Source organism: Pholcus phalangioides, unplaced genomic scaffold (assembly GCF_987345545.1).
Source record: "Pholcus phalangioides strain wild (caught in Gottingen) unplaced genomic scaffold, Ppha-v1.0 ptg000018l_1, whole genome shotgun sequence".
In the NCBI taxonomy this organism is placed as follows: Eukaryota; Metazoa; Arthropoda; class Arachnida; order Araneae; family Pholcidae; genus Pholcus; species Pholcus phalangioides.
The window spans coordinates 9,332,769-9,360,631 of record NW_028301611.1 but is presented as its reverse complement, the minus strand read 5'-3'; the positions used below and the strand labels follow the sequence as shown (position 1 = coordinate 9,360,631).

General features: G+C 38.7%; 1 protein-coding gene across 1 annotated transcript; it reads left to right on the top strand.

The window, feature by feature from the left end:
• The first annotated feature begins 775 nt into the window (after window positions 1-775).
• Window positions 776-27,863, top strand: LOC149071672 (guanine nucleotide-binding protein G(q) subunit alpha-like). Its single transcript, XM_089248022.1, has 9 exons — window positions 776-913; window positions 4,601-4,741; window positions 6,645-6,829; window positions 15,942-16,096; window positions 19,029-19,157; window positions 21,136-21,265; window positions 23,691-23,844; window positions 24,495-24,602; window positions 26,467-27,863. The coding sequence occupies exons 2-9, from the start codon at window positions 4,606-4,608 to the stop codon at window positions 26,547-26,549; spliced, it is 1,080 nt and encodes a 359-aa protein (XP_089104148.1). The 5' UTR covers window positions 776-913; window positions 4,601-4,605; the 3' UTR covers window positions 26,550-27,863.

Genomic DNA, 27,863 nt, shown 5'->3' with positions numbered 1-27,863 from the left:
AGGATCCGCGGAACATTTGGAGATCACTAAAAATGGCTCTGATATAGAGGACTTATCAATAAGGATATGAATCAAGTTCAGGTGCCCACAAACTAGGTTTTTCTTGTTTTTGGCCCACCGAGTAAGATGACCCACATTAAGAATATTATTTCATAATAAGGTCCGTTGATGACGTAAGCATTATTCAAACATCCCCCCCCCCCCGCATCGATGCTGACGTAATACTTTAATGCCCCGACAATGTAAACTTGGCTTGTGCCGAAGGTAAGGGGGATCGGGGCTGGCGCCCTTGGGAGAAGATCCCGTGGGGGGTGGGTCCGCCCCGACCCTCCCCAGCAAGACTCAACCCAATCGGGTAAAGGGCTTATATCCCTCAAGGGACAGAGTCCGGGTCTTGTCTGGTTCCGAAGGCACTGGAGGATTGGGGAGGGGACATCATTTTAACAGCGCCGCAAAGCTGTATTCGCACCGGGCCCGCAAAATACTTAAGCCCGTCCCCTGCTCCCGAGACGAGAAAGATTGAAGACCCCATGCTCTCTCTCTCTCTACAGCGCGATGAAATCTCTTCTCGGGAAAGAAATGACGACGTTATTCAGGTCTGGCTAAACGCAAGTAGCATAATTAATAACCCCAGAAACAAAGGTAATGTAATAATGAACGCGTTAGGATGCCTGTGTGAGGAAATGCAGAGAAAGGAAGGCAGCGCGTGCGTGTGGAAGTCGTTTGCGAAAGCAAAGAAAAAAACAACATTCACAATATCCGGTTTTTACGATTCAAAGTGAAACTGCATTTCGCAATTTTGAGCCAAACCTGTTGGAATGATTATATTTTGATATTTAAATCTCATATTTAAAGACGTCACCAAAGCTAAAAACGGGAATTTGGAAAGTTGATGGATGATTGCCATTGCCAAGTATGTGGAGTTCCTTTAATAATGTGTATGACTATTTACATACTTCTAACGAAGATGCGATGATAACAGGGTTGGCAGATAGTTAACGTTTTTTCACCGTTCTATATGTCGCTTGAAAAAAACTTCCATTTCCGGCTTTCTGTGATCTGAGAGAATTTCCCATTAAAAACAATGTATGTTTAAAATGGCAATAATATGTATGAGATGTAAATGTTGTACTGAGTATGATTATTCCATGGATTTTGTTGCTTTTAAAGCAAATAAATAGTGGGTAAGGTTACCAGACTCGGTGCCACCCAGGCGTGGCCAATAAATACCACATTATCTCTAGTGTAATGTTGGCATGGCTCGGGTGGGAGCTCATAAAAATGAAATCGAGTTAAAATTTTCGAAATTAAACATGTCCCGCTAGGCCATTACCTGCTGTAATGCCCTGGGGCCCGGAAGCGTTATTACACCCTATATATACATAGGATTTTAACATGGGGGTTGCCTCATTGGCCAAAATCACTATTACGTCACTCAAAGTCGAGGCGGGGCTAAAGAGACAAGGGCTTCAAAACTCTTTAACCCTTTAAGCGGTTTTTTAAAATTTTCCTCATTATAACTGCCACATTGGAAAGAAAAGCCTGTTAAGATCCCCGAGATATTTCGGGGCGACCGAAATAAAGCAGATCAAGTTTGACGAGATATCTCAGGATTGCCGCTATAAGAGTTAGTGTATGTTACGGTAAATGTGATAGATTGGTTATTATGCATAGTCGCCAATCGTCTCCGTAAACTTGATAAATTTACCGGCGATTATGCATAACATCCAAGAATCGTTGGTAAATGGGATCAAATGGCAATTTTTTGTTTTAATTTTTATTGGTGATATACACGATATCTAAGCTTGCATGGTTAATTTAATCACTATTTGAAATTCATCGCTTTTGCTGTTCATTATGCATAATCGACTTCAGGGGTCGTGACACCCCTTTAAATCGGGGTAGGCCAGTGTAAGGCCAGTCGTGGCCTAGGCTCTGTCCCATGAGGGATATAAGCCTTTTACCCCGAGGGGTTGGACCACGCCGGAGAGAGCCAAGCCGCCCGGCGCCCACAGCCCTAGCTCCCTATGATTGGGGCTCCACAAATGTGGGAGGCAAACATACTAGACTCATTTGGAATTTTTTTTCATATTTATCAAATTCAACAATTACACTAGGACAATTACATTGTTGTGCATAATCACAGGTAAAAGCGATAAAATTAAACTATTTACAATTAAATAGGTATGCTGGGATATTATGAGCAATCATCCGTGAAAAATGATAGTTATTTTAGAGTATTTATCAAATTTACTACCGATGCTTGGGTATTATGCATAATCGCCGGTAAAAACGATAAATTTATCAAACTTACGGAGACAAACGGCGATTTTGCATAATAACCGATTTATTACATTTACTGTAACATTACTGTATACTAAAAAGGATTTTAAACCCGTTGCCTCTTTAGCCCTGTCTCGTCTTTTAGTGACGTAATAATGATCTTGGCCAATGAGCGCAACCCCATGGTAAAATTCCATGTATAGGGTGGAATAACGCTGCCCGGAATGCTCTTAAGACGGCTCTCAGGAGACGTCCTTGTAATCCTACCATAGTTTTGTATAATATGGCGAATATCGGCATTTTTTCTTCTTCAATGGGTTGATCATATTGCATCCAGAAAGATACGGGTAATAGAGATTCTTGACCACTTTATGATCAAGGACGTAATGTTGCGGCCAAACACCAGTGGAATAAATTCAAACACGTCTCTTTGTTTTCTTGCCTCTCTCCTCATTACGAAACTTTGCTGAAACCCTATGAAAAAAGTAGTTCTTTTTACCTTCGTGATGAGGAGGTAAAAAGCTTCTGCTATTGTTTCTATTCTAAGGTTAAATGGGTTCTACTATGTGCATGTACATAAGAGGGGAAAGGGAAGTATACTTCATACTTACTCTCTCTTATCTGTAAGTACGTATTACAGATGTGAGAGAAAGTACGTATACTGTTTTCCTTTCATTTGTTTCTCTTTTCTTCCTTTTTCTAACATGCGATTATGTTAGGACAAGGCTACCATATTTATCGCCCATTCATCAAACAGAGATCATCCGAATTTCTTGCCGATCGATTGTAAGCGAAGCAGTTAATACACGGCACATCACCGATTCTCGCCAAAAAGCTGCCAAACGTCGAAAAATCTGCCGATTATGGATCTATTTTCTTAAGAATTTGCCAATGAGCGGGAAATGAATATAGTTGTTAAATATGTGAAATATGAAAATTACTTTGAATTGTAATAATTATCGTATTGTAATTTATAACCTGTGAAAAAATATTTTCTTTTAGTTAAGATAACAATGAAAGTAAACAACAGGTCATTTTTGTAAAATCGTCGAAACGACAAAAATTTAGAAAAAAAAAGGTCTCACAGAATTCGGGTTGATATGGTCACCGTAGGAATTGAGATTCTTAATACGGGACAGCGGTGATTGTCACGAAAATAGTTGGCAGAGTTCTTACTGTTTTGGTGCTAAAATAGCCGAAAAGCTGCCTATGGTGGAGAAATAACGATTCTAAAATTAGAATTATTTTTCCTAAGGAGTTAAAAAAAATCATTCTATTCTCTCTTTATTGTGACAAGCCTACACATGGGCAACCATTTATATAAATAGGGTGTCTCATCAGAACTGATGGCGAGGTGTACATGCTAAGACAAACAATTCTTGCAATGGAATCCATGGGGGTGGTTGTAGATGACCCACCACAGTCACCAAAACATGCCAACCTTGAGGATTGATGGGAAAAAAAAATTCCTCCATTCGCAGGCTATTGTCAAATTTTAAACCCCCCCCCCCCCCCAATCGAGGACGGAAACAAAGACTCTGGTCGGTGCCTAACAAGCGCCAACTGGCAATTGCAGAGGAAGGAAAAAATGACACGGAACGAGCCAAACAGAGTCCACAGAGGACCCATCTGTGGGCCCTCAAGGACGGAACGAAAGACCCCATTCGCCGGCGCCGAATGAGCGAGCTTTGGCCTGCAAACACAAAAATAAAGATGGAAAAAGCCAAGCAGAGCCGCCCTCTTGGAGGTCCCTAAAGGACGGAACCAAAGATCCTGTGGTCGGTGCCTAACAAGCGCCGGCGGCAAGAGCAGAGAAGGCAGCAAGGGCTCAACCGAGAATTGGGGCTCACTTGCGAGCTCACCACCAAAACACCCATTGATTACATTAAGAACCTTGCTCGTTGGACGGCAATGCCGCGCCGTATAGGCAACTGTCGCGAGGTAGCGCCCTGGAAAACCGCGCGGCAATCGGGCAACTGCTCGCAAGGAGTCTGAACTTTGAAGACTGGGCCACGACTGACCAAATGCCGCGAGGCAGCTGTGTGTACCACGTGTTTATTTGTATATAATAGTTTTCACGGCCCCGCCCAAGATCTTCCAGGAGATCTGGCGGACCCAGGGGAATCGGGGGACACACACAAACACTCACATTTCCGGCATAATTCAGTCGGTAGTGAATTGTTAATGGTGATACACTGGAATTTTGCTCGCGCGATTTGAATAAATGAATGTCTATCACTTTCGAAGTTATATCATCTCGATGTTTGAGTGTAATTTCTGAAACACCCTGTATAAAAAAGTGATTTTTTTTCCCCAGAAGTCATGGAAATCACAGAATTGATGGCCTGCTGCATGAACGATGAGGAAAAGGAACAGAAGCGTATAAACCGGGAAATCGAGAAGCAGCTCCGCAAAAACAAACGAGATCGTCGGAGAGAATTGAAACTACTTCTTCTAGGTTCGTGTACATTTTTGTAATACAGTCCAAGCCACTTGATGCGATCACATCGGGGTCTCTGATAGTGATAACCGAATGATAACTATATCCAAAAATACCGTTTGCAAGTACAGTGGTAAACGGGTTTCGGTTAGAAAGAAATTTAATTGCATTTAATTAATTCAGCGGTTCTTAACCGTCTCGCTTTTAAGTTATAATTTGTATGGCAGAGTCCCGGAGGCATCTTTTTTCTGTTTATTTATCAAACTTACTGATTTATTTTATTGTCCGGAGGAAGTGCACGCGGAACCCTCAAGCGCTCCACGAAGCACCGGTTGGAAACCACTGAATTAATTCTGATTTCATTGAAACGTAATAATGTTTTAATTTAACAAATGCAAATTATTTGGAATCCCCTTTTTGGCGATGTGCTGGCGGTTTAGGGTTAGGCGGTATACGTTCAAGTATTACGTCATCATCGATGGGGGGGGGGGGGGGGTTTCCGATTTACTGACTTTTGATGACAAGGAGGGGGGGGGGTTGTTTTGATAATGCTTACGTCATCAACCACCCTTTATGAAAATATGAGTTAGGATTCAGAGGGGCAGAGCTGATGACGAAATTTTGCTGACAGAGTGGGGGGGGGGGGGGGTCAGACTTTTGCTGACAAGGAAGGGGGTCAAAAATGGCTCAAAATTTGCTTACGTAATACTTGAACGGCTCCTTATATGATTTTTTTCAACGACATTATTCTACATATTAACAATATTTTCTCACAAGGCAATGTATCACTAATTCATTTTAGTATACGTAAACTTTATTTATACAAACTCCTGCTGTTCATGCATAAAAATCCTGACTGGTAACCAGACAGAGCAATTACACAAAGAAGTGCTATACGAACAGAGAATCTATATCATAAATATCACAAATTTCCACCGTTCTTCGAATTCGAATATCTCAGTGAACATTGCAGTTAGAAACGTGGAATTTTTTTTGTTGGCATCAGGAGAGAGATATCAGGGCCACAACTTTCAAATTGTGAGCACGCACATGGTGCCCATATAAAAAGTTAACATTTTCCTTCAAATAACTATACAGAATACAGAATGAACCGAGCACGTCAAGGCTCTATCGCTATCGCAATTTAAGCACAGTGGTCATAAGACCGCGGACGCACCGGGAAAACATACTGGTGTTTCAGATAAGCGAAGCCACCCCAAGAAAATCCAACCCCCCCCCCCCCCCCCAGGGCGTCCCTCACCAACTCTCTCGTCACCCTGCCTCCCTCACATTCCCAACCCAACAACAGCCATGCATCTCCGCCCCCAACCCCAACTAAACATCCTCAGCCCCAACAGACCACCCAAAAACCCACATCACTCCCCACGACCGAATTCTCCCGCCCCTTCCGGAGCTTCATTGTAAGTCAAAACAATAAATAGTTACACACAAAACATATTTGCAGACATCTGGATGCTTCACAACACTGGCCTTTACGGCGCATCCGTTTCGTTATAACGTCAGTTCTCAACAGCTCCTCAGAAATTCATTGCATTGCGTGTAGGGCCCTTATGGCGTGGCTACACGGTTATCCGTCTTCTTCACGTACAGGGCCCCTGTGGCCAGTCCACTCGGGACTCTTTCTCCTTCACGTGCAGGGCCCCATTGGCCTGACTACACGGGTATCCAACTTCTCCACTTGTAGGGGTCCTCATCCTAATAAATCCTCGAGTGGAAACCGGTGGGCTTATGGGCCTTTTTCCTTTATTGGGCCGGCCGAGCTAAATATCTTATTTTCCCTCTTGTTCATCGGAATGTACTGTATTAGATATGAGATTTATAAATTTTTTTTATTTCATCCAGATTTTGAATTTTTTAAATTTTTTTCTGCTCACGTATTTTGGCTCATTCCAAATTTCAGGAACCGGAGAATCGGGAAAGAGCACTTTCATCAAACAAATGCGAATCATTCACGGATCTGGATACTCTAAGGAAGACAGGAGAGGATTTACAAAACTTGTATATCAGAATATATTTATGGCCATGCAGAGTATGATCAAAGCGATGGAGTTGCTGAAAATACCCTACAAAGATCCATCCAATTACGTAATGGCAATTTTTATATAAGCTTTCTGTAAATAATAAGAGTTTATGCCCGAAGATTTTTGTCAAGAATATTAGAGTATTATAAGCATTAATAAGTTTTTCTCCAATGCAAAACGCCTTCCTCCGAGGAGTTATTATTGTCTTCTGGAACACGCTTTCTCGTATAGAGGATATCTGTCGCAGCGGTATAAGAAACGCCTGCATGTACAGGGTGCCCCAAAAAGGCCACCCTGACTTGTAAAATGAAATAACTCGGATATGGTGATCGATATAGGAATAAAACAAGTGGTTTGTTTAATTTGAGAGCCATAAAAATCTGATTCAGAAGTTTCAAAATTAGTAACAAATATTGCCGACAGACGGTGCTGTGCGCTGAAGTAGCGTAACAGCATGGACAGAGCCGCCGATGGGTGTGCGCGACACGGTGCGTTCGCACCGTTTCTCGCACTTTGTGAAGTTTGTGAAGATCTGAACCAGCATCTCCTAGAGACAGCAGGCCTGAACACGGGTTGCCACGTTCATCTGTAACGTCATTAATACTACCTAGCTAGTACGTTCAAACCAAATCCCCCTAACAGCGGGGGGGGGGGGGGGCTCTTGTGTTATGGACCCCCTCCCCGACCAACACCTCTTAGAGATGGAAGGCCTCCGCACGGGTTGTCAAGTTCATCTGTGACGTCACGGGAGTAGTCCGATAAGACTACCTATCAAGTTTGTCACATTTTGAACGACAGCATCCTATTTCGTTTTTTCTTCTTATTTTGGCGTAGACTCTTCCTGGTTCGGTCACAAATACCGCATGGTGATTGGATGTGGGGCATAGAAATCGCCAATCTGAGCCTGATTATTTCTTTTCCGCACTTCTATCTCTAGGAGGCTGAACTTGCGGTAAACTGTTGGAAGCTTTCACCAATTCTTAAATTTTACAATTCTTTAATTTTTATTAGCATTAATTCCGAGGTTTCATCAATTCTGGAGTTCCCCACCCTGTTAATTCTGAATTTTTAACATCTGGAATTATTTATTTCATTAATTCTGAATCTTCATCGATTCTGAGATTATTTCTTTCATTAATTCTGGATCTTCATCGATTAGGAATTATTTATTTCATTAATTCTGGATCTTCATCGATTCTGAGATTATTTCTTTCATTAATTCTGGATCTTCATCGATTCCGGAATCATTTCTTTCATTAATTCTGGATCTTCATCGATTCCGGAATCATTTCTTTCATTAATTCTGGATCTTCATCGATTCCGGAATTATTTAATTTCATTAATTCTGGATCTTCATCAATTCCGGAATTATTTATTTCATTAATTCTGGATCTTCATCGATTCTGAGATTATTTCTTTCATTAATTCTGGATCTTCATCGATTCCGGAATCATTTCTTTCATTAATTCTGGATCTTCATCGATTCCGGAATTATTTCTTTCATTAATTCTGGATCTTCATCGATTCTGAGATTATTTCTTTCATTAATTCTGGATCTTCATCGATTCCGGAATCATTTCTTTCATTAATTCTGGATCTTCATCGATTCCGGAATTATTTCTTTCATTAATTCTGGATCTTCATCGATTCTGAGATTATTTCTTTCATTAATTCTGGATCTTCATCGATTCCGGAATTATTTAATTTCATTAATTCTGGATCTTCATCGATTCCGGAATTATTTCTTTCATTAATTCTGGATCTTCATCGAGTCTGAGATTATTTCTTTCATTAATTCTGGATCTTCATCGATTCTGAGATTATTTCTTTCATTAATTCTGGATCTTCATCGATTCCGGAATTATTTAATTTCATTAATTCTGGATCTTCATCGATTCCGGAATTATTTCTTTCATTAATTCTGGATCTTCATCGATTCCGGAATTATTTCTTTCATTAATTCTGGATCTTCATCGATTCCGGAATCATTTCTTTCATTAATTCTGGATCTTCATCGATTCCGGAATTATTTAATTTCATTAATTCTGGATCTTCATCAATTCCGGAATTATTTATTTCATTAATTCTGGATCTTCATCGATTCTGAGATTATTTCTTTCATTAATTCTGGATCTTCATCGATTCCGGAATTATTTCTTTTATTAATTCTGGATCTTCATCGATTCTGAGATTATTTCTTTCATTAATTCTGGATCTTCATCGATTCCGGAATTATTTCTTTCATTAATTCTGGATCTTCATCGATTCCGGAATTATTTCTTTCATTAATTCTGGATCTTCATCGAGTCTGAGATTATTTCTTTCATTAATTCTGGATCTTCATCGATTCCGGAATTATTTCTTTCATTAATTCTGGATCTTCATCGATTCCGGAATTATTTCTTTCATTAATTCTGGATCTTCATCGAGTCTGAGATTATTTCTTTCATTAATTCTGGATCTTCATCGATTCCGGAATCATTTCTTTCATTAATTCTGGATCTTCATCGATTAAGGAATTATTTATTTCATTAATTCTGGATCTTCATCGATTCCGGAATTATTTCTTTCATTAATTCTGGATCTTCATCGATTCTGAGATTATTTCTTTCATTAATTCTGGATCTTCATCGATTCCGGAATCATTTCTTTCATTAATTCTGGATCTTCATCGATTCCGGAATTATTTAATTTCATTAATTCTGGATCTTCATCAATTCCGGAATTATTTATTTCATTAATTCTGGATCTTCATCGATTCTGAGATTATTTCTTTCATTAATTCTGGATCTTCATCGATTCCGGAATCATTTCTTTCATTAATTCTGGATCTTCATCGATTCCGGAATTATTTCTTTCATTAATTCTGGATCTTCATCGATTCTGAGATTATTTCTTTCATTAATTCTGGATCTTCATCGATTCCGGAATCATTTCTTTCATTAATTCTGGATCTTCATCGATTCCGGAATTATTTCTTTCATTAATTCTGGATCTTCATCGATTCTGAGATTATTTCTTTCATTAATTCTGGATCTTCATCGATTCCGGAATTATTTAATTTCATTAATTCTGGATCTTCATCGATTCCGGAATTATTTCTTTCATTAATTCTGGATCTTCATCGAGTCTGAGATTATTTCTTTCATTAATTCTGGATCTTCATCGATTCTGAGATTATTTCTTTCATTAATTCTGGATCTTCATCGATTCCGGAATTATTTAATTTCATTAATTCTGGATCTTCATCGATTCCGGAATTATTTCTTTCATTAATTCTGGATCTTCATCGATTCCGGAATTATTTCTTTCATTAATTCTGGATCTTCATCGATTCCGGAATCATTTCTTTCATTAATTCTGGATCTTCATCGATTCCGGAATTATTTAATTTCATTAATTCTGGATCTTCATCAATTCCGGAATTATTTATTTCATTAATTCTGGATCTTCATCGATTCTGAGATTATTTCTTTCATTAATTCTGGATCTTCATCGATTCCGGAATTATTTCTTTTATTAATTCTGGATCTTCATCGATTCTGAGATTATTTCTTTCATTAATTCTGGATCTTCATCGATTCCGGAATTATTTCTTTCATTAATTCTGGATCTTCATCGATTCCGGAATTATTTCTTTCATTAATTCTGGATCTTCATCGAGTCTGAGATTATTTCTTTCATTAATTCTGGATCTTCATCGATTCCGGAATTATTTCTTTCATTAATTCTGGATCTTCATCGATTCCGGAATTATTTCTTTCATTAATTCTGGATCTTCATCGAGTCTGAGATTATTTCTTTCATTAATTCTGGATCTTCATCGATTCCGGAATCATTTCTTTCATTAATTCTGGATCTTCATCGATTAAGGAATTATTTATTTCATTAATTCTGGATCTTCATCGATTCCGGAATTATTTCTTTCATTAATTCTGGATCTTCATCGATTCTGAGATTATTTCTTTCATTAATTCTGGATCTTCATCGATTCCGGAATCATTTCTTTCATTAATTCTGGATCTTCATCGATTCTGGAATCATTTCTTTCATTAATTCTGGATCTTCATCGATTCCGGAATTATTTAATTTCATTAATTCTGGATCTTCATCAATTCCGGAATTATTTATTTCATTAATTCTGGATCTTCATCGATTCTGAGATTATTTCTTTCATTAATTCTGGATCTTCATCGATTCCGGAATCATTTCTTTCATTAATTCTGGATCTTCATCGATTCCGGAATTATTTCTTTCATTAATTCTGGATCTTCATCGATTCTGAGATTATTTCTTTCATTAATTCTGGATCTTCATCGATTCCGGAATCATTTCTTTCATTAATTCTGGATCTTCATCGATTCCGGAATTATTTCTTTCATTAATTCTGGATCTTCATCGATTCTGAGATTATTTCTTTCATTAATTCTGGATCTTCATCGATTCCGGAATTATTTAATTTCATTAATTCTGGATCTTCATCGATTCCGGAATTATTTCTTTCATTAATTCTGGATCTTCATCGAGTCTGAGATTATTTCTTTCATTAATTCTGGATCTTCATCGATTCTGAGATTATTTCTTTCATTAATTCTGGATCTTCATCGATTCCGGAATTATTTAATTTCATTAATTCTGGATCTTCATCGATTCCGGAATTATTTCTTTCATTAATTCTGGATCTTCATCGATTCCGGAATTATTTCTTTCATTAATTCTGGATCTTCATCGATTCCGGAATCATTTCTTTCATTAATTCTGGATCTTCATCGATTCCGGAATTATTTAATTTCATTAATTCTGGATCTTCATCAATTCCAGAATTATTTATTTCATTAATTCTGGATCTTCATCGATTCTGAGATTATTTCTTTCATTAATTCTGGATCTTCATCGATTCCGGAATTATTTCTTTTATTAATTCTGGATCTTCATCGATTCTGAGATTATTTCTTTCATTAATTCTGGATCTTCATCGATTCCGGAATTATTTCTTTCATTAATTCTGGATCTTCATCGATTCCGGAATTATTTCTTTCATTAATTCTGGATCTTCATCGAGTCTGAGATTATTTCTTTCATTAATTCTGGATCTTCATCGATTCCGGAATTATTTCTTTCATTAATTCTGGATCTTCATCGAGTCTGAGATTATTTCTTTCATTAATTCTGGATCTTCATCGATTCCGGAATCATTTCTTTCATTAATTCTGGATCTTCATCGATTAAGGAATTATTTATTTCATTAATTCTGGATCTTCATCGATTCCGGAATTATTTCTTTCATTAATTCTGGATCTTCATCGATTCTGAGATTATTTCTTTCATTAATTCTGGATCTTCATCGATTCCGGAATCATTTCTTTCATTAATTCTGGATCTTCATCGATTCCGGAATCATTTCTTTCATTAATTCTGGATCTTCATCGATTCCGGAATTATTTAATTTCATTAATTCTGGATCTTCATCAATTCCGGAATTATTTATTTCATTAATTCTGGATCTTCATCGATTCTGAGATTATTTCTTTCATTAATTCTGGATCTTCATCGATTCCGGAATCATTTCTTTCATTAATTCTGGATCTTCATCGATTCCGGAATTATTTCTTTCATTAATTCTGGATCTTCATCGATTCTGAGATTATTTCTTTCATTAATTCTGGATCTTCATCGATTCCGGAATCATTTCTTTCATTAATTCTGGATCTTCATCGATTCCGGAATTATTTCTTTCATTAATTCTGGATCTTCATCGATTCTGAGATTATTTCTTTCATTAATTCTGGATCTTCATCGATTCCGGAATTATTTAATTTCATTAATTCTGGATCTTCATCGATTCCGGAATTATTTCTTTCATTAATTCTGGATCTTCATCGAGTCTGAGATTATTTCTTTCATTAATTCTGGATCTTCATCGATTCTGAGATTATTTCTTTCATTAATTCTGGATCTTCATCGATTCCGGAATTATTTAATTTCATTAATTCTGGATCTTCATCGATTCCGGAATTATTTCTTTCATTAATTCTGGATCTTCATCGATTCCGGAATTATTTCTTTCATTAATTCTGGATCTTCATCGATTCCGGAATCATTTCTTTCATTAATTCTGGATCTTCATCGATTCCGGAATTATTTATTTCATTAATTCTGGATCTTCATCGATTCTGAGATTATTTCTTTCATTAATTCTGGATCTTCATCGATTCCGGAATTATTTCTTTTATTAATTCTGGATCTTCATCGATTCTGAGATTATTTCTTTCATTAATTCTGGATCTTCATCGATTCCGGAATTATTTCTTTCATTAATTCTGGATCTTCATCGATTCCGGAATTATTTCTTTCATTAATTCTGGATCTTCATCGAGTCTGAGATTATTTCTTTCATTAATTCTGGATCTTCATCGATTCCGGAATTATTTCTTTCATTAATTCTGGATCTTCATCGATTCCGGAATTATTTCTTTCATTAATTCTGGATCTTCATCGAGTCTGAGATTATTTCTTTCATTAATTCTGGATCTTCATCGATTCCGGAATTATTTCTTTCATTAATTCTGGATCTTCATCGATTCCGGAATTATTTCTTTCATTAATTCTGGATCTTCATCGAGTCTGAGATTATTTCTTTCATTAATTCTGGATCTTCATCGATTCCGGAATCATTTCTTTCATTAATTCTGGATCTTCATCGATTAAGGAATTATTTATTTCATTAATTCTGGATCTTCATCGATTCCGGAATTATTTCTTTCATTAATTCTGGATCTTCATCGATTAAGGAATTATTTATTTCATTAATTCTGGATCTTCATCGATTCCGGAATTATTTCTTTCATTAATTCTGGATCTTCATCGATTCTGAGATTATTTCTTTCATTAATTCTGGATCTTCATCGATTCCGGAATTATTTATTTCATTAATTCTGGATCTTCATCGATTCCGGAATTATTTCTTTCATTAATTCTGGATCTTCATCGATTCTGAGATAATTTCTTTCATTAATTCTGGATCTTCATAGATTCTGAGATTATTTCTTTCATTAATTCTGGATCTTCATAGATTCTGAGATTATTTCTTTCATTAATTCTGGAATTCTTTTCTTTCATTGGTTCTGAATTTTCATCCACTCTGGAATTATATCATTCTGATTTTTCATTAGTGCTGGAATCATTTCTGTCAATTAATTAATTACTTTTAATTCATCAATTCTAAAATTTTCATTAGTTTTGGGACTTGCTTTCCTTATTAGTTTAAAATTATCTTTAGCGCTGATTTTTCATAAATTTTTGTGTTATTTTACGTTTACTTGTGCGTTTTAAATTTTTTTTTCTATGGATATTTCTCAGTATTCGTGTATATTCTGAAATAGTGGATGCTGCGATTCCTCCGCCCCATAAAATATATAAAATCGGGGCAGAGTTGGGTCCTGAACATTTTTTGTGCCCCGAAATCGTTGAGGGGAAATGAGACTTTTTCCGGGAGATTAGAATATATTTTCGGCACCCCCCGATCGATCGGTTTGCTAATTGTTGGCAATGAAATTGGAATTTCGTTCTGTTTTACACAAAATTGTTATTCCTATTACATATTTTGTTTTATCGTTATATACATATTTTTTCTACTACTTAGGGAGTCGTGCAAAAATTGCCTTCTCCGATGGTTAGTGTTTTTCTGTTAATTAATTTTTTCCGCTGACCATAATTATTTTAATCGAGCTCATCTCTCTCTCACTCGGCTAATTTGATATTTTATTCAAAATTATTATTATTATTAATTATTATTTCGAAATAATTTTCGTTCGTTACATGTTTGTTACCTTTTTTTCCCAATAAAATTATAATGTATTCTGGGGGGGGGGGGGTTTCTTAACCTTTTTTTTCGCGTAAAAATAGAAGTAATTTGCGGACTAAGAATAGGGGAAGTAATTTGCGGATTAAAAATAGGAGAAGTAATTTGCAGACCGAAAATTGGAGAAGTACTTCGCGGATTAAAAATAGTAAAAGTAATTTGCTAACCATTAGAAAATAGGACAAATCATTTCTAGACCTAAGAAGATTGGGTAAACAATTTGCGGACCGGTAAAAAAATAGAAATCATTTTCAGACCCAAATAAAGGAGAAATAATTTTAAGGAGAAATAATAAAGGAGAAAAAGTGGAAAATATATATATATAATTTTTCGGACCGCAAAAATAGAAGTAATTTGCTGACTATAAATGGGAGAAGTAATTTGAAGACAAAAAAATAGAAGTAATTGCGGACTAAAAGTAGGAGAAGTAATTTCGGACTAAAAGTAGGAGAAGTAATTTCGGACTAAAAGTAGGAGAAGTAATTTGCGGACTAAAAATAGCAAAAGTAATTTGAAAATAGGATAAATCATTTCTAGACCTAAAAAAATAGGGTAGACAATTTGCGGACCGGTAAAAAATAGAAATAACTTTCAGACCCAAATAAAAGAGAAATAATTTGAAGAACTAAAAAAAATGTGGGAAATAATTTGCGGACTAAAAAATAGGAGAAGTAATTTGCGGACCAGTAGAAAATAGAATAAATCATTTCCGGACCTCAAAAAATAGGAGAAATATTTTGCAAACCGGAACAAATGAGAAATAATTTACCGACCGAAAAAAGTAGGAGAAATAATTCGGAGTCCGTTAAAAAGTACACACAAGTAGGAGAGATAAGTTGATGAAACGCCAGAAATACGTAAATACAGGGCCGTAACTAGCAGGGACAACCGGGGCACTGCCCCGGGTCTTCGAACCAAATGGGGGCCTCACAGGAAATGTACGTTTATTTTGTATATTTTTTCCTTTTTTAAGGGGCCTCAAGAAAAATGAGAAGGTACGCTACGGCCCTGTGTAAATAGGAGGAATAATTTGCGAACCGGCGAAAAATACGTAAATAGGAGGTACATAAAAAGGGCTGCTCAAGAGGTTCTTAGCCTAAAAGCCGCACGAAATCGTTAAGACGCCCCTGAAGCCAGTGGCGCAACAAATAAATTCATATAACCGGATCGTAAACGGATTCATACGACCCATTTCAGGAGCCTCTGCGATCCACGATTGGGTCGCAACCCATAGGTTAAGAACCCATGGTGTAACCAATCCAGAAGCTTCTAATTAAATTGAATTTACGCACGGTATTCATTTTTTGAATTGCAGGAAAATGCTGATCTTGTCCGCAGTGTGGATTTCGAGACAGTCGTTTCGTTTGAGGATAGGTACGTGGATGCGATAAGGACATTATGGAGGGACCCAGGGATCCAGGAATGCTTTGACCGCAGGCGAGAATATCAATTGACTGATTCTGCTAAATAGTGAGTATATTTTAATACAGAAAAAAACGAAACCGCCGACTTGACGCACTTTTCGAGTTACGAACCGAAATATTTGGTTCTCCCGACCAATCCCAAATCGAGATTAGCGACATTCGGCGGAAAAAAATCATTCAACCAGACTCTTCTTGGTCTCCCTTCCCGGAATTGTGCGTTTTCAAGAAATATACAGGGGTTGGACAAAATAATGTGAACACCTGTGCAAAAAACACACTCGAGGGAACCTGTCGTATACGCCCGCCCTCTAGTGTGGAAGAGTTCCACTTAGTGGGCGATAATGTGCACACATCAGTCTAGTCGTAGCAGTGATAGCGTTCGGATGCGATGTATGTTGGATCGTTAAAACTTCGTCATGGCTGAGCTCATAGATTTCAAAAGAGGCATGATTGTTGGAGCCCGTCTTGCCGGGGCCACAGTAACGAAAACTGCCACCCTTGTTGGTGTCGGGAGAAGTACTGTGTCGATGGTAATGACAGCCTATATCAAACAGGGGAAGACATCATCTACCAAGCGTAACAGTGGCCGAAAGTCGAAGATGGCTGATAGACCCAGAAGGGTTTCGAAGCAGATTGTGGCCAGAAAGCACAAGATAACAGAATCCCAGATAACATCTGAGGATCTACAGGAAGGTATATCGGAAAAAACTATCCGCCGTGAACTGCACGCAGCAAACATACAAGGTAGAGCTACTATTCCAAAATCATTGGTGACACCATACAATGCCTTGAAACGACAAACACGGTGTCACGAACATAAGAATTGGACACAACAATAATGGTAGAATGTCATCTCGTCAGAAGAATCGTCGTTCACATTATTCCAGATTAACGGACGTGTTTACGTTTGGAGAACGCCAGCACAAGCCTATGATGACTTGTATTTGTCTCCTTCCTACTGTTAAGTATGGAGGGGGGGATCAGTGATGCTGTGGGGTGCGATGTCTCACCGTGGTATCGGCCCACTTGTTGTCCTGGATGTGCGGGTTAAAGCATCGGTTCATGTCAGTGCTCTGGCCGACCATCTTCATCCAATGGTGCAATATTAGTTCCCTGATTCTCGACCTGTGTTCCAAGATGTAATTCGCCACGTTTACACTGCTGGAATTGTCGGAGACTGACTTGATGAACTGCAACACCTCGTGTGGCCGGCTCAGTTCCCTGAGCTTAATATAATTGACCTTTTGTGGGGTATTTTGGAGGCCAAACTGCGCAGTAGGTTTCCACCTACAAAGACACGTTCTGAAATAGTGACCTTTCTGCAGGAGGAGTGGCTACGTATCCCCGTGACTGTGGTCCATGACTTGTATTTGTCCATCCCACGACGGATACAAGCTGTAATTGATGCAAAAGGAGGGCCGAAAGCCTATTAATAAAGAGTTTGTCTCATTTAATAAGGTATTCATATTATTTTGTCCAACCTCTGCCATTTGTACCACACATGCTCAACCCGTGGACCGAATGTGGCCCTCATCTGATGTGGACCGCGATACCGAACCTGCTTTTTGTGAAAGTGAATCACGCACATTTCGAGATCATTTGAAGGATCGCAGTACATTCACAGATCATTTGAGTGACTCACCGTGCAGTTTGACATCACTTAAGTGATCCGCGACATATTTGTAGATCATCACTTGAGTATAACCCACGATACAGTTCCAGATCACTCAAGCGGCCCGCGGCACATTTACAGATGAGTCGAGTGACCCGCGACGCAGTTCTAGATCACCCAAGCAATCCACATCATGTTTAAAGATCACTTTAGTGACTCGCAACACATTTCCAGATTACTTAAATGATCCGCGACACACTTACCCCTCAAGTGACCTGCGGCGCTGTTTTTAGATTACTCAAGAGGCCCGCGACACGCTTAGAAACCAACAAATGGAGTGGTCCGCACTCCTCTGAAGGTTGAGTAACTTTTATTTAAACCAATTGTTCTCAACCTAGGGGATATTCAACTCAACCACTCACTCACTGGTGGCGAACTGTTGTCGGTGAATTTTCCTATCGGCGAATAGTGTGGCAGTAAATTTTTTGTCGACGAATTTTCTAATTGAATTGCGTGACAGTGAATGTGGTGGTGAATTTTCTAATCGGTGAATTGCGTGACAGTGAATGTGGTGGTGAATTTTCTTATCGGTGAAATTGCGTGATGGTGAATTGTGTTAGCGATGAACTGTGGTGGGGAATTTTCCTATCAGTTGAATTGAGTGGTGGTGAATTGCTGGACGGTGACTTGTTGGCGGTGAACTCTGTGGTGGTGAATTTTCTTATCAGTCACTTGCGTGGCGGTGAATTGTTTTCGGTGAATTGCGTGGCAGTAAATTTTTTGTCGACGAACTTTCTTATCGGTGAATTGTTGTGGTGAATTTTCCTATCAGTGAATTGCGTGGTGGTAAATTGCTTGACGGTGAATTGTTGGCGGTGAATTTTCCTCTCACTCAATTGCGTGGCGACGAATTGTTGGTGGTGAACTGTAGTAATGAATTTTCCTATTGGTGAATTGCGTGGCAGTAAGTTTTTGTCGACGAATTTTCTTATCGGTGAATTGCGTGATAGCGAATTGCGTGGCAGTGAATTTTCTTATCGGTGAAATTGCGTGGTGGTGAATTGCTTGACGGTGAATTGTTGGCGGTGAACTATGGGGGTGAATTTTCCTATTGGTGAATTGCGTGGCAGTAAATTTTTTGTCGACGAATTTTCCTATCGGTGAATTGCTGGTTGCGAATTGCGTGGCAGTGAATTTTCTTATCGGTGAATTTTTCTATAAGGCCAATTACTGGCGGCGAGTTTTCCGTGAATCCAGTCTGCTCTAAACATAATTTTAAAATATCTGTACAGTTTGTTTTGAAGATGTAAGAAATATTGGTCACACAAATTATATCGATTATTATCATCATAATAATATTTTACAGTTACCTCGGTGACATAGACAGAATTTCTTCTTACGATTATTTACCGACTCAGCAAGATATACTTCGAGTCAGAGTGCCCACCACAGGAATCATCGAATATCCATTCGATCTGGACAAAATTATTTTCAGGTATTTTTTTTTCTCATTATTATGTAATCGAAGTAATGAATAAAATAATAATAATAATAATGCGTTCAATACTCAGTTGATGTGTAATATGTCGTCTTCAGACCGATAACAGCAGCAGCTCTTCACGGTAATTATTAATATTTCCATCCGAGAGTGAATAAACGTTCGAGACTACCCTTACGCCAGATGCTAGGCCTGCCATGCATAATAATTACGGGCCCTTCCGTAGACAGTTGTGTCTTGAGACGGGATCCCCTAAATTTTTGAAGGCTTTCCCGAGAATTTTAGGATTCAGGAAAGCCCTAGTTCTTTCATAAATTTTGAATTTCCATGCATTTTAAAATTATTTTTTTCACTAATTTCGGATTCAATGAATTACGCATTTTTTTTCATAAATTTTAAATTCAATCAAAAACAAATTTTTTTCATTAATTTGGGAGTTAATAAATTACACATATACAGCGGCCCATGGCCTCCACACCCTGCAGCAAGGCTCTATGCTGAGATCTTTTGCTGGCCCGTTTATGATGAACTTATGGCGTGGAAAAACAAAAAATGACGAGAATCGTCCCGGACCCTGTCAGCCCCACTCTTGTGGTGGTGCATGGTATTGTCACTGTCAAGAGTGGCTACAGAGCGATTCTTGAACATATTTTGAGCATTTTCTAAATTGGAACCTCTTCGACGAACGGTTTATGATATAAACGCCGAATTAGAACTTACAGGACACCCTGTATACAGATTTACATATAAATATTATTTACATGTATGTATCATTTGTATGCAGTATTGTAACCAGAGGCGTATTCACGATTTTACCGCTTATGGGCTACCCAAATTTTGCAACCCTACTCTCACTCTACTTTTCTTGACCCACTCATTCTTCGAATTCGCCACTCTGTGCTGTATCCTCTTAGCGCCCCCTACCTGTAAATATGCCGGTGTCTCTAATTCCTCCTTCTGGTAACTCACATGCTTGTGTACTCTTTTGGTCACTTCCAAGCTCACACTCTCAAGCTCGCACATTCTAGGTCAGTGTTTCTCAATCGCCGGGCCCGGTGCCGGTCCCTGACCTCATTCATACCGGGCCGCGAGTGATGAGCGATTCATTTTCCGTTGGTCATGTATTTAACCGGGCCTTCGACTCACAAAAATGAATGAAACCGGGCCGTGGACTCGTAAAGGTTGAGAACCACTGCTCTAGGTCAGTGGTTCTCAACCTTTTCAAGCCCACGGCCCGGTATCATTCATTTTTGTGAGTCGAAGGCCCGGTCAAACACACTACCAACGGAAAATGAATGAGGAAAAATGAAACGGCTAGTCACTCGCGCCCGGTGTGAATGATATCAGGGCCCGGCGGTTGAGAAACACTGCTCTAGGTCTCTCTTTTAGACATTCACATGCTTGCACACTATTTTGGACACTGACGTTCTTCCACACTGTTTCCAGTCACCCATATGCTTGCACACCCCCCTTTTAATCATTCATATGCTTGTACACGCTTTAGGTCACTCTGTCATTCGCATGCTTGTACACGCTCTAGGTCACTGTCGTACGCATGCTTGTACACGCTCAAGGTCACTCTGTCGTTCGCATGCTTGTACACGCTTTACGTCACTTTTTGCATGTGAGGGTCACTCTTTTGCTCACTCACTGCTTGCCCATTCTTTCGTTTACTCGCATGCTTGCAAACTCTCTAGGTCACTCACTCACCTAGTCTCTCACTCTCTGGGCAACAGCGGATTCGTGGTTATAAAACTTTGCAGCCTTCTTACCCCACTCCTTCCTAAAATTTGCCGCCCCTCCGAATTTACCGACTGCTAAGCGCCACCCCCCCCCCCGTAAATACGCCACTGATCGTACCCCGACTTACGCGCAGACATCGTTAGACCTATTATGTAACAGCGGGGAATACCGTATCATTTTTCAGCCGGAATTGCTTCAGTAAGAATGTGTAATATTTTTGATATATTTGCAGAATAGTCGACGTCGGCGGACAGCGTTCTGAAAGAAGGAAATGGATTCATTGCTTCGAAAATGTAACATCCATAATATTCTTAGTAGCTCTGAGCGAATACGACCAAATTCTCTTCGAATCTGACAGTGAGGTAAAATGGATCCATTTTTCATCTCGTATTGGGAAAAATTAACGAAAATCTATTTTTAATTGATAGATGTGGGTTGACCATTTAAAAAAAAATTAACTATGTTTGATTATTACAGTCAACGCCGCTTATTAGAATCACGAATAATGTTATCATTCGGGGTATTATCACTTTTGCAAACAACGGAATGGCCCAACACTAACACTGGGGAAAATCTGTTTATTGTTATCACGACTTATCACTGTTATCATTAACGTAATGTTATCAGTGCATACTAATGACTAAAAGAGTGTCTTAGAGACTGTGTGAACGTGAGAGTGACCAAAAGAGAGACAGTTGTACTTGCAAGAGTGGTGTGCGGGGGGGGGGGGAAAGCCAAGTGGGTTATATATATATATATAGCACATGGTGACGAATTCAAGGAAATAGCAGTCAAGAAAATTAGACTCGATTGGGAGAAGAGAGGCAAGATCATAAATGCGCCTCTGTTCACCACGCGAACCCTTCCACCAAAATGGATGTGTGGTCACCTTACTACTAAACCCCCACGCCCATATTCCTCTTCGGAACTTCTAACAAATCGGTACGTGAAGGAATGTGAAGCTTGTTTCTGTATAAGGGGCTATTCAAGTATTATGTAAGCAGATTTTCAGCCATTTTTGACCCCCCCCCACCCTTGTTAGCAAAACACTGACCCTAATACAAATACAACGCCACAACAGGCAAAATGCCCAACGAGGTGGCCCTCCCAGCAAAAGTCAGCAAAACATTGACACACCCCCACCAGCAAAATTTCGTCAGCAGCTTAGAATATTTCATATCTTCAAAAAGGGGTGGTTCATGACGTAAGCAACCTTCAAACGCAACCCCTCCCACCCTTGTCATCAAATCCGAAACCCCCCTCGATGCTGACGTAATACTTGAATGACCCCCCCCTAATGCTTGTTATAGTGCTGCCATCTGCCACTTATTTTTCGAACTATGAGTGAAGTGCAATGATTGAAGATTTTACTGTTGTAGGCCTGTTGCTCTCTCTGTGGCGAGATGATCGCCGTACTGGCAAACGGGATTTTTTTTTTTTTTCGAATATAGTTGTCATTCTGTAATTGCTATGTGATCACATTAAGCGGCGTGGACTGTATATATATTTGAATCAATATTTGAAACTAAAACAATTTTTATGAGGATGGAGAAATTATTTTTTCATGAAATTTTTTTGGTAGGATTTCATGAAATATGAGATCTGTTTGCAGGGGTGGGAAGTGCCAAGTCCACTTTGGAGCAGCAAAATTCAGGATTCGGAGCAGTTTTGGAGCAGCAAATATGGGATTCGGAGCAGATATTTATAAATTGGAACAGTGAAATTAACAAGAATATTTTCATTAACCCTCAACCCTTTTCAAAATAAAGCTGCACTATCTTTTGATATCAAACATCTTTTCGTCACCTTGATTTTTGTTTTTGGTGTTTTAAGCTTTTGACACCTTGTTTGAAAGAGCAGCTGTCATAAAATTTTTTGCACCCGTCTATTTAAGATGATTTTTGCTTACTGAGGGCACTATTTGCTGCCTTGAACAGCAGCACTTCAAATGAGCTAAAACATTTTTATAAGTTTTCAATTTTTTTATACTTGAAAAGATTTTGTTGCAAAATGGGAGAGAATTTCGGAAGAATCAACACGATGTTAGGCGATTCTCACTCATTATCTGGCGAGATTGGCGATCTGACACTCGTTATTTGGCGGAATTGGCGATCTGACACCAGTTATTTGGCGATATTGACGATTTAACGCTCGTTATTCGCCAAAGTTTCTAAACTAACATTCGTAATTCGGCGGACATGCGCTTTTTACTGCCGGAATGAAATTTTTTTTTCACGAAACATCGGGATTTAACACAATGACGATCGACTACAGTAATTTCTATTGCTTCCAGTGGCGACTTTTTTTTTTAAACGGAAACACTCGCATTTGCACTTTGACGCTGAAAGACATTGCAAACCATCTTCAGTTCGACGATCGCGGATAATATCGGGGTTTCACAATGGAAAGCCCGATGAGGGGCCGATAATTTAAGGCGGTAGTTTAGATATAGTGGAATAAAACACGCTCTTCTCGGAAAGAATCGTTTCGTAGCTAGCTGGAGCAAAAAATTTTTTTCGTCCTTTCCGAAATTCCGGGCATACTGAAGCAAAATTCGCTATTTGGCGCAGAAAAATACGAAAATACGCTATTGGAGCAGGATGGTGCAAGATATTAGTTTTGGCGCAGTGCGGCACAGAGTTCCCACCCCTGTGTTTGTCTCTTTTACTGTTCATTTATTCTTCTGTGCATAATTCTTGGGGGAAAAAATGAATATGAAATAGTTTGGGAAAATATTGCAATCAATCGTTAATGATAATTGTTTTCATTTTTTTTTTTTAAATATAGAATCGTATGGATGAAAGTAAAGCATTGTTCAGAACGATTGTCACATACTCATGGTTTCAACGTTCCTCAGTCATTCTATTCTTGAACAAGAAAGATTTACTAGAAGAGAAAATCATGGTTTCTCATCTAGTCGATTATTTCCCAGAATACGATGGTGAGTTTTTTTAGGTGTGGCATTTTTCTTATCCGTTCATTCCTGGGCTGGAAGAGATCTCGGCAAGAGGTGGGGGCGTTCAAGTACAGTAAAACCCCTGTTTTGCGGGACAAAAAAAAAAAATTGTCCGTATCAGAGGGGGCTCAATGTTTCGATTGTATTATACAGTAAATTTTTCTATATTTATCAGACTTTCCAACTTCATTTGGGAATTATGCATAATTGCCGGTTAAAGTAATAAATGTAGCGAAAATTAATCAAACTTTCTTTATCGAGACGATTGATGATTATGCACAACCACCGGTGTATCACTTTTATATATATGAGAACTAATTGCGCCCTAATCCAAACGCGTATAAATGTGAAAGTCGTATAAACGAGGTTGTATGGCATATCGTACCCTCCCCAATAGCGGACACTCCCTGTTAACGGATAAGTTTTGGTCCTATGGGTGTCCGTTATCGAGAGGTTCTACTGTAATTAGCGATGTCCCATTATTTGGGGAGAACCCAGTTTCGAGTACAGTATTTTTAGTAGAAATATATGGTCTTTGTTGCAAAATGTTTTTTTTTTTCCTTGTTCTCTGGTTGAAATATCCCTGACATCATAACAATTGAAAAGTGCATGTTTTTTTCCCCCATTACCTTTAGGACCAAAGCAGGACTGCATTGCAGCCCGAGAGTTCATATTAAAGATGTACCTTGCTCAAAATCCCGACACTGGAAGAACGATATATGCACATTTCACTTCTGCAACAGGTAAGCAGTGGTTTCTACTTTCGAGCCGATCTCCCCGCTGAAAAGTCTAGCCACAGAGAGCAACAGGCCTACAACATTGCAAATAATCAAACATCAAACTTCACTCAGAATTTGTAATATAGATGACACCACTAAAAATTCACAGACAACACTATATACGCATTCAGACTGTTAGGTACACATACTCACACTTCCGGCACAACTTAATGGATAGTAAATTGTGTATGGCGATAGACCGAAGTTGCGGTCAGTTTGAAAGAAAGTAAGTACGCACATTTTGCTGCTGAGCGGTCGCGTGGCCATCGTGCTAGACTCTCTCATCGAAGAATTCAAAATCGAATTGTCGTCAAAATTGTTTTAATTAATTCCGCAAACACCCTTCTAGCTGCAAATGGTCGAATTTGCCAAAAAAACTTGTCCATTGCTACAGCTTTCGGAAGAGCCTACAATAAACCATATTGGAGCTTTTGTTCAGGAGAAATTTAACCTTTTCTTCGCAACACACATCACTGAAATCAGGGTTTGTCGGAGTAGGTACGTACAGTCGACGCTCGTTATAAAGACTCCACGTTACAACGACCGGTAGGATAAGTCTCAAATGTTTTCATAGAACGACTATCACGTGTTCTACTTTCGATATAACATGACCCTTCCAATATAACATTTTTCGACGGAACGAAGGGGAGGGGGGGGGGGGAGTCGTTATACCGAGCGTCGAATTTAACCCTCTCATTTTTCGTTTCTCTCGCTTATAAGACGATTTTCTGCACTCCCAGTCAGAGATATAGCATAATTAATGCCAGTCACTTGCCCGAGTGGCATGGTGGTAAGATGCTCGTCTACCATCGTGAAGGTTGTTGTCAGGGTCCCGGGTTCGAACCCAAGGGAGGATATAGATAAGATATTTTCCCAAACGAACTCGAGGCGACCACCGATAGACGGCACCCCTTCACTTCCAACTCATCTCACTAATGGCAGTAAATTGCAATACAGCGATATGGCCAGAGTTGGTGTTTGGTGAAGTAGTAGTCACTTACACGAATCACTCTCACTTATGCGTCTTTTTTTCTTGTTTCCATGCACTGGCGCGCAAGTGGGAGATCACTGTTTTCGACGAAAATTGGGAATTGGCGTTTAGAGATTTTAGCGACAATTTGATTTTGTAAAAAAAATCCAATGCGCGCATCTCAATTTTGCAAAAATGAACTAAGCAACTAGATTGTGAAGTGTCTCACGACACATTCTCACCTCAATTAAGTGACCGATGGCACATTTCCAATTCACTAATTGACCCGCGGTACATTCCAAAACCACTTAAATGACCCACAATACATTTCCAGAACACTTAAGTGGTTCGTAGCATATTCTTACCTCATTTAATTGACCCACGGCACATTTCCAGAACACATTTCAATGATCTACAACTCATTCCCGGACCACTAAAGTGACCCGCGGCGCATTTACAAATCAACGAAGTAGCCTGGGATGCTGCTCTAGATCACTTAAAAGGGCTCGCGGCACATTAACTAACCCCCATGGTACATTTACAGATCACAAAACTGACCCGAGGCACACTCTCAGACCACATAAATGACCCGCGAAAGGTTTTCAAACTAATGAAGTGGCCCACACTCTCTAAAAGGTTGAGCATTCTTGGCAGAGCGGCTATGATTATTTCTAGCACTTCTTCGGAGTCAGATATATGGTAGTAAATTGCCTGTGTAGTGATCGATAGGACCAGTAATTGTGATAATTCAATAAATTCAGGTCATTTTTTTATAAATTATTTAAGAAAATAGCTGATGGTTAATTGAAATTTTTTGCATATATTTTTGAGTGTTTATTTTTTCACTATATTTTTCAGATACTAAAAACATCGAGTTTGTATTTTCTGCAGTTAAAGACGCGATACTCCAGCATTATCTAAAGGAATACAGCCTCGTGTGACTAGTCCAGAGACTACACGCAGAGAAATTCTGAGGAAGTCTGTTATAAATTTCTCCTGGTTTTCCATCCATTGTACCACAATGGATGTTGATGTGGTACATGGAATGCGTCTTGTTCACGCGGAAGCTTTGGCCATCATCTTGGTGGGTTAAAACTATTGGAGACTCGTATGTACAGTCAAGCCCGGATATAACGAAGTCAATACGGGAATGTGGAAAAACATTCGTAATAGCCGATATTCGTAATACAGTCAAACTCGTAGAAAAACTGACAAATAATTAGTGGTTGCAGGTGATTTCCGTACAGAACAATGTTGATGAGCCTTGCTTATAACGTCAAAGAAAACGCAACGACCTCAGATATAACGCCACATTTCTTTCTCGTAGATTTTGTTTCCATTTTTTATGACGTTTTCTCAAGAAATTCTTATAAATAAGGGATTTTCTCCACAAATTGGTATACGATTATTTTATGTTATTTAATTATTTGGAAGATAAGCCCGCAGCATTATGTGAATGAGCGAAGACGAGTGTCTGATGCTATGTAAGAGAAGTGTTTTAGCGTAACACTCATGTATGTTGCTGATGTCAAAAATGAAATAGCAGCAAAAAAATCGTACGCTAATTTATTGAAAATCCCTTATTGATCAGTTACTTTCAGCAAGTTTCGAAATCACAGCTCACAGTATCACGTATACCGTTCTGAATTTTCATGACATCCATCTGGAATTTTCACATAAGTTACGCAACATATTTTGCAGTCAAGTTATGGAAAATAAAACTTATATTTCTTGCGAATGCGCAATCAATTGATCATTTACTAAAAATATTCATATCATTGATAATCATTTGTTGCATTTAAAAATTTATTGCAGGAAAAAGGAAGTCCAAGAATATAAATATTGTTACGAAAATGATGCAAATAGTTCATATTCATCATTTATTACGCAATTTTTCGCCTGTGAATAATAATTATCTTATGTAAAAATGAAAATTAACGATTTCTCTAAATATGGCCAAATTGGCGACAAACTTAGCAAAGTTTGGCGGTAGTTCCGATTTGGCGACGTCATGGCGCCACCTGGGCCGGATAGTCGAGCATTTGATTCCATCTGTTTATATTTTTCACTGTCTTAAAGGCATGGAAAACGCAGACTTCGGTTGTAACGACACCTCGGCTATAACGACGAAATCTTCGATACCGTTATAACAGAGTCTTACTGCATAATGTTTTTACTGCAAATGAAATTGTGTCTTTTTGCAAGTATGTGCCAATTTCACGTACAACTTATGCTATTAAAATTGCGTTTACTTC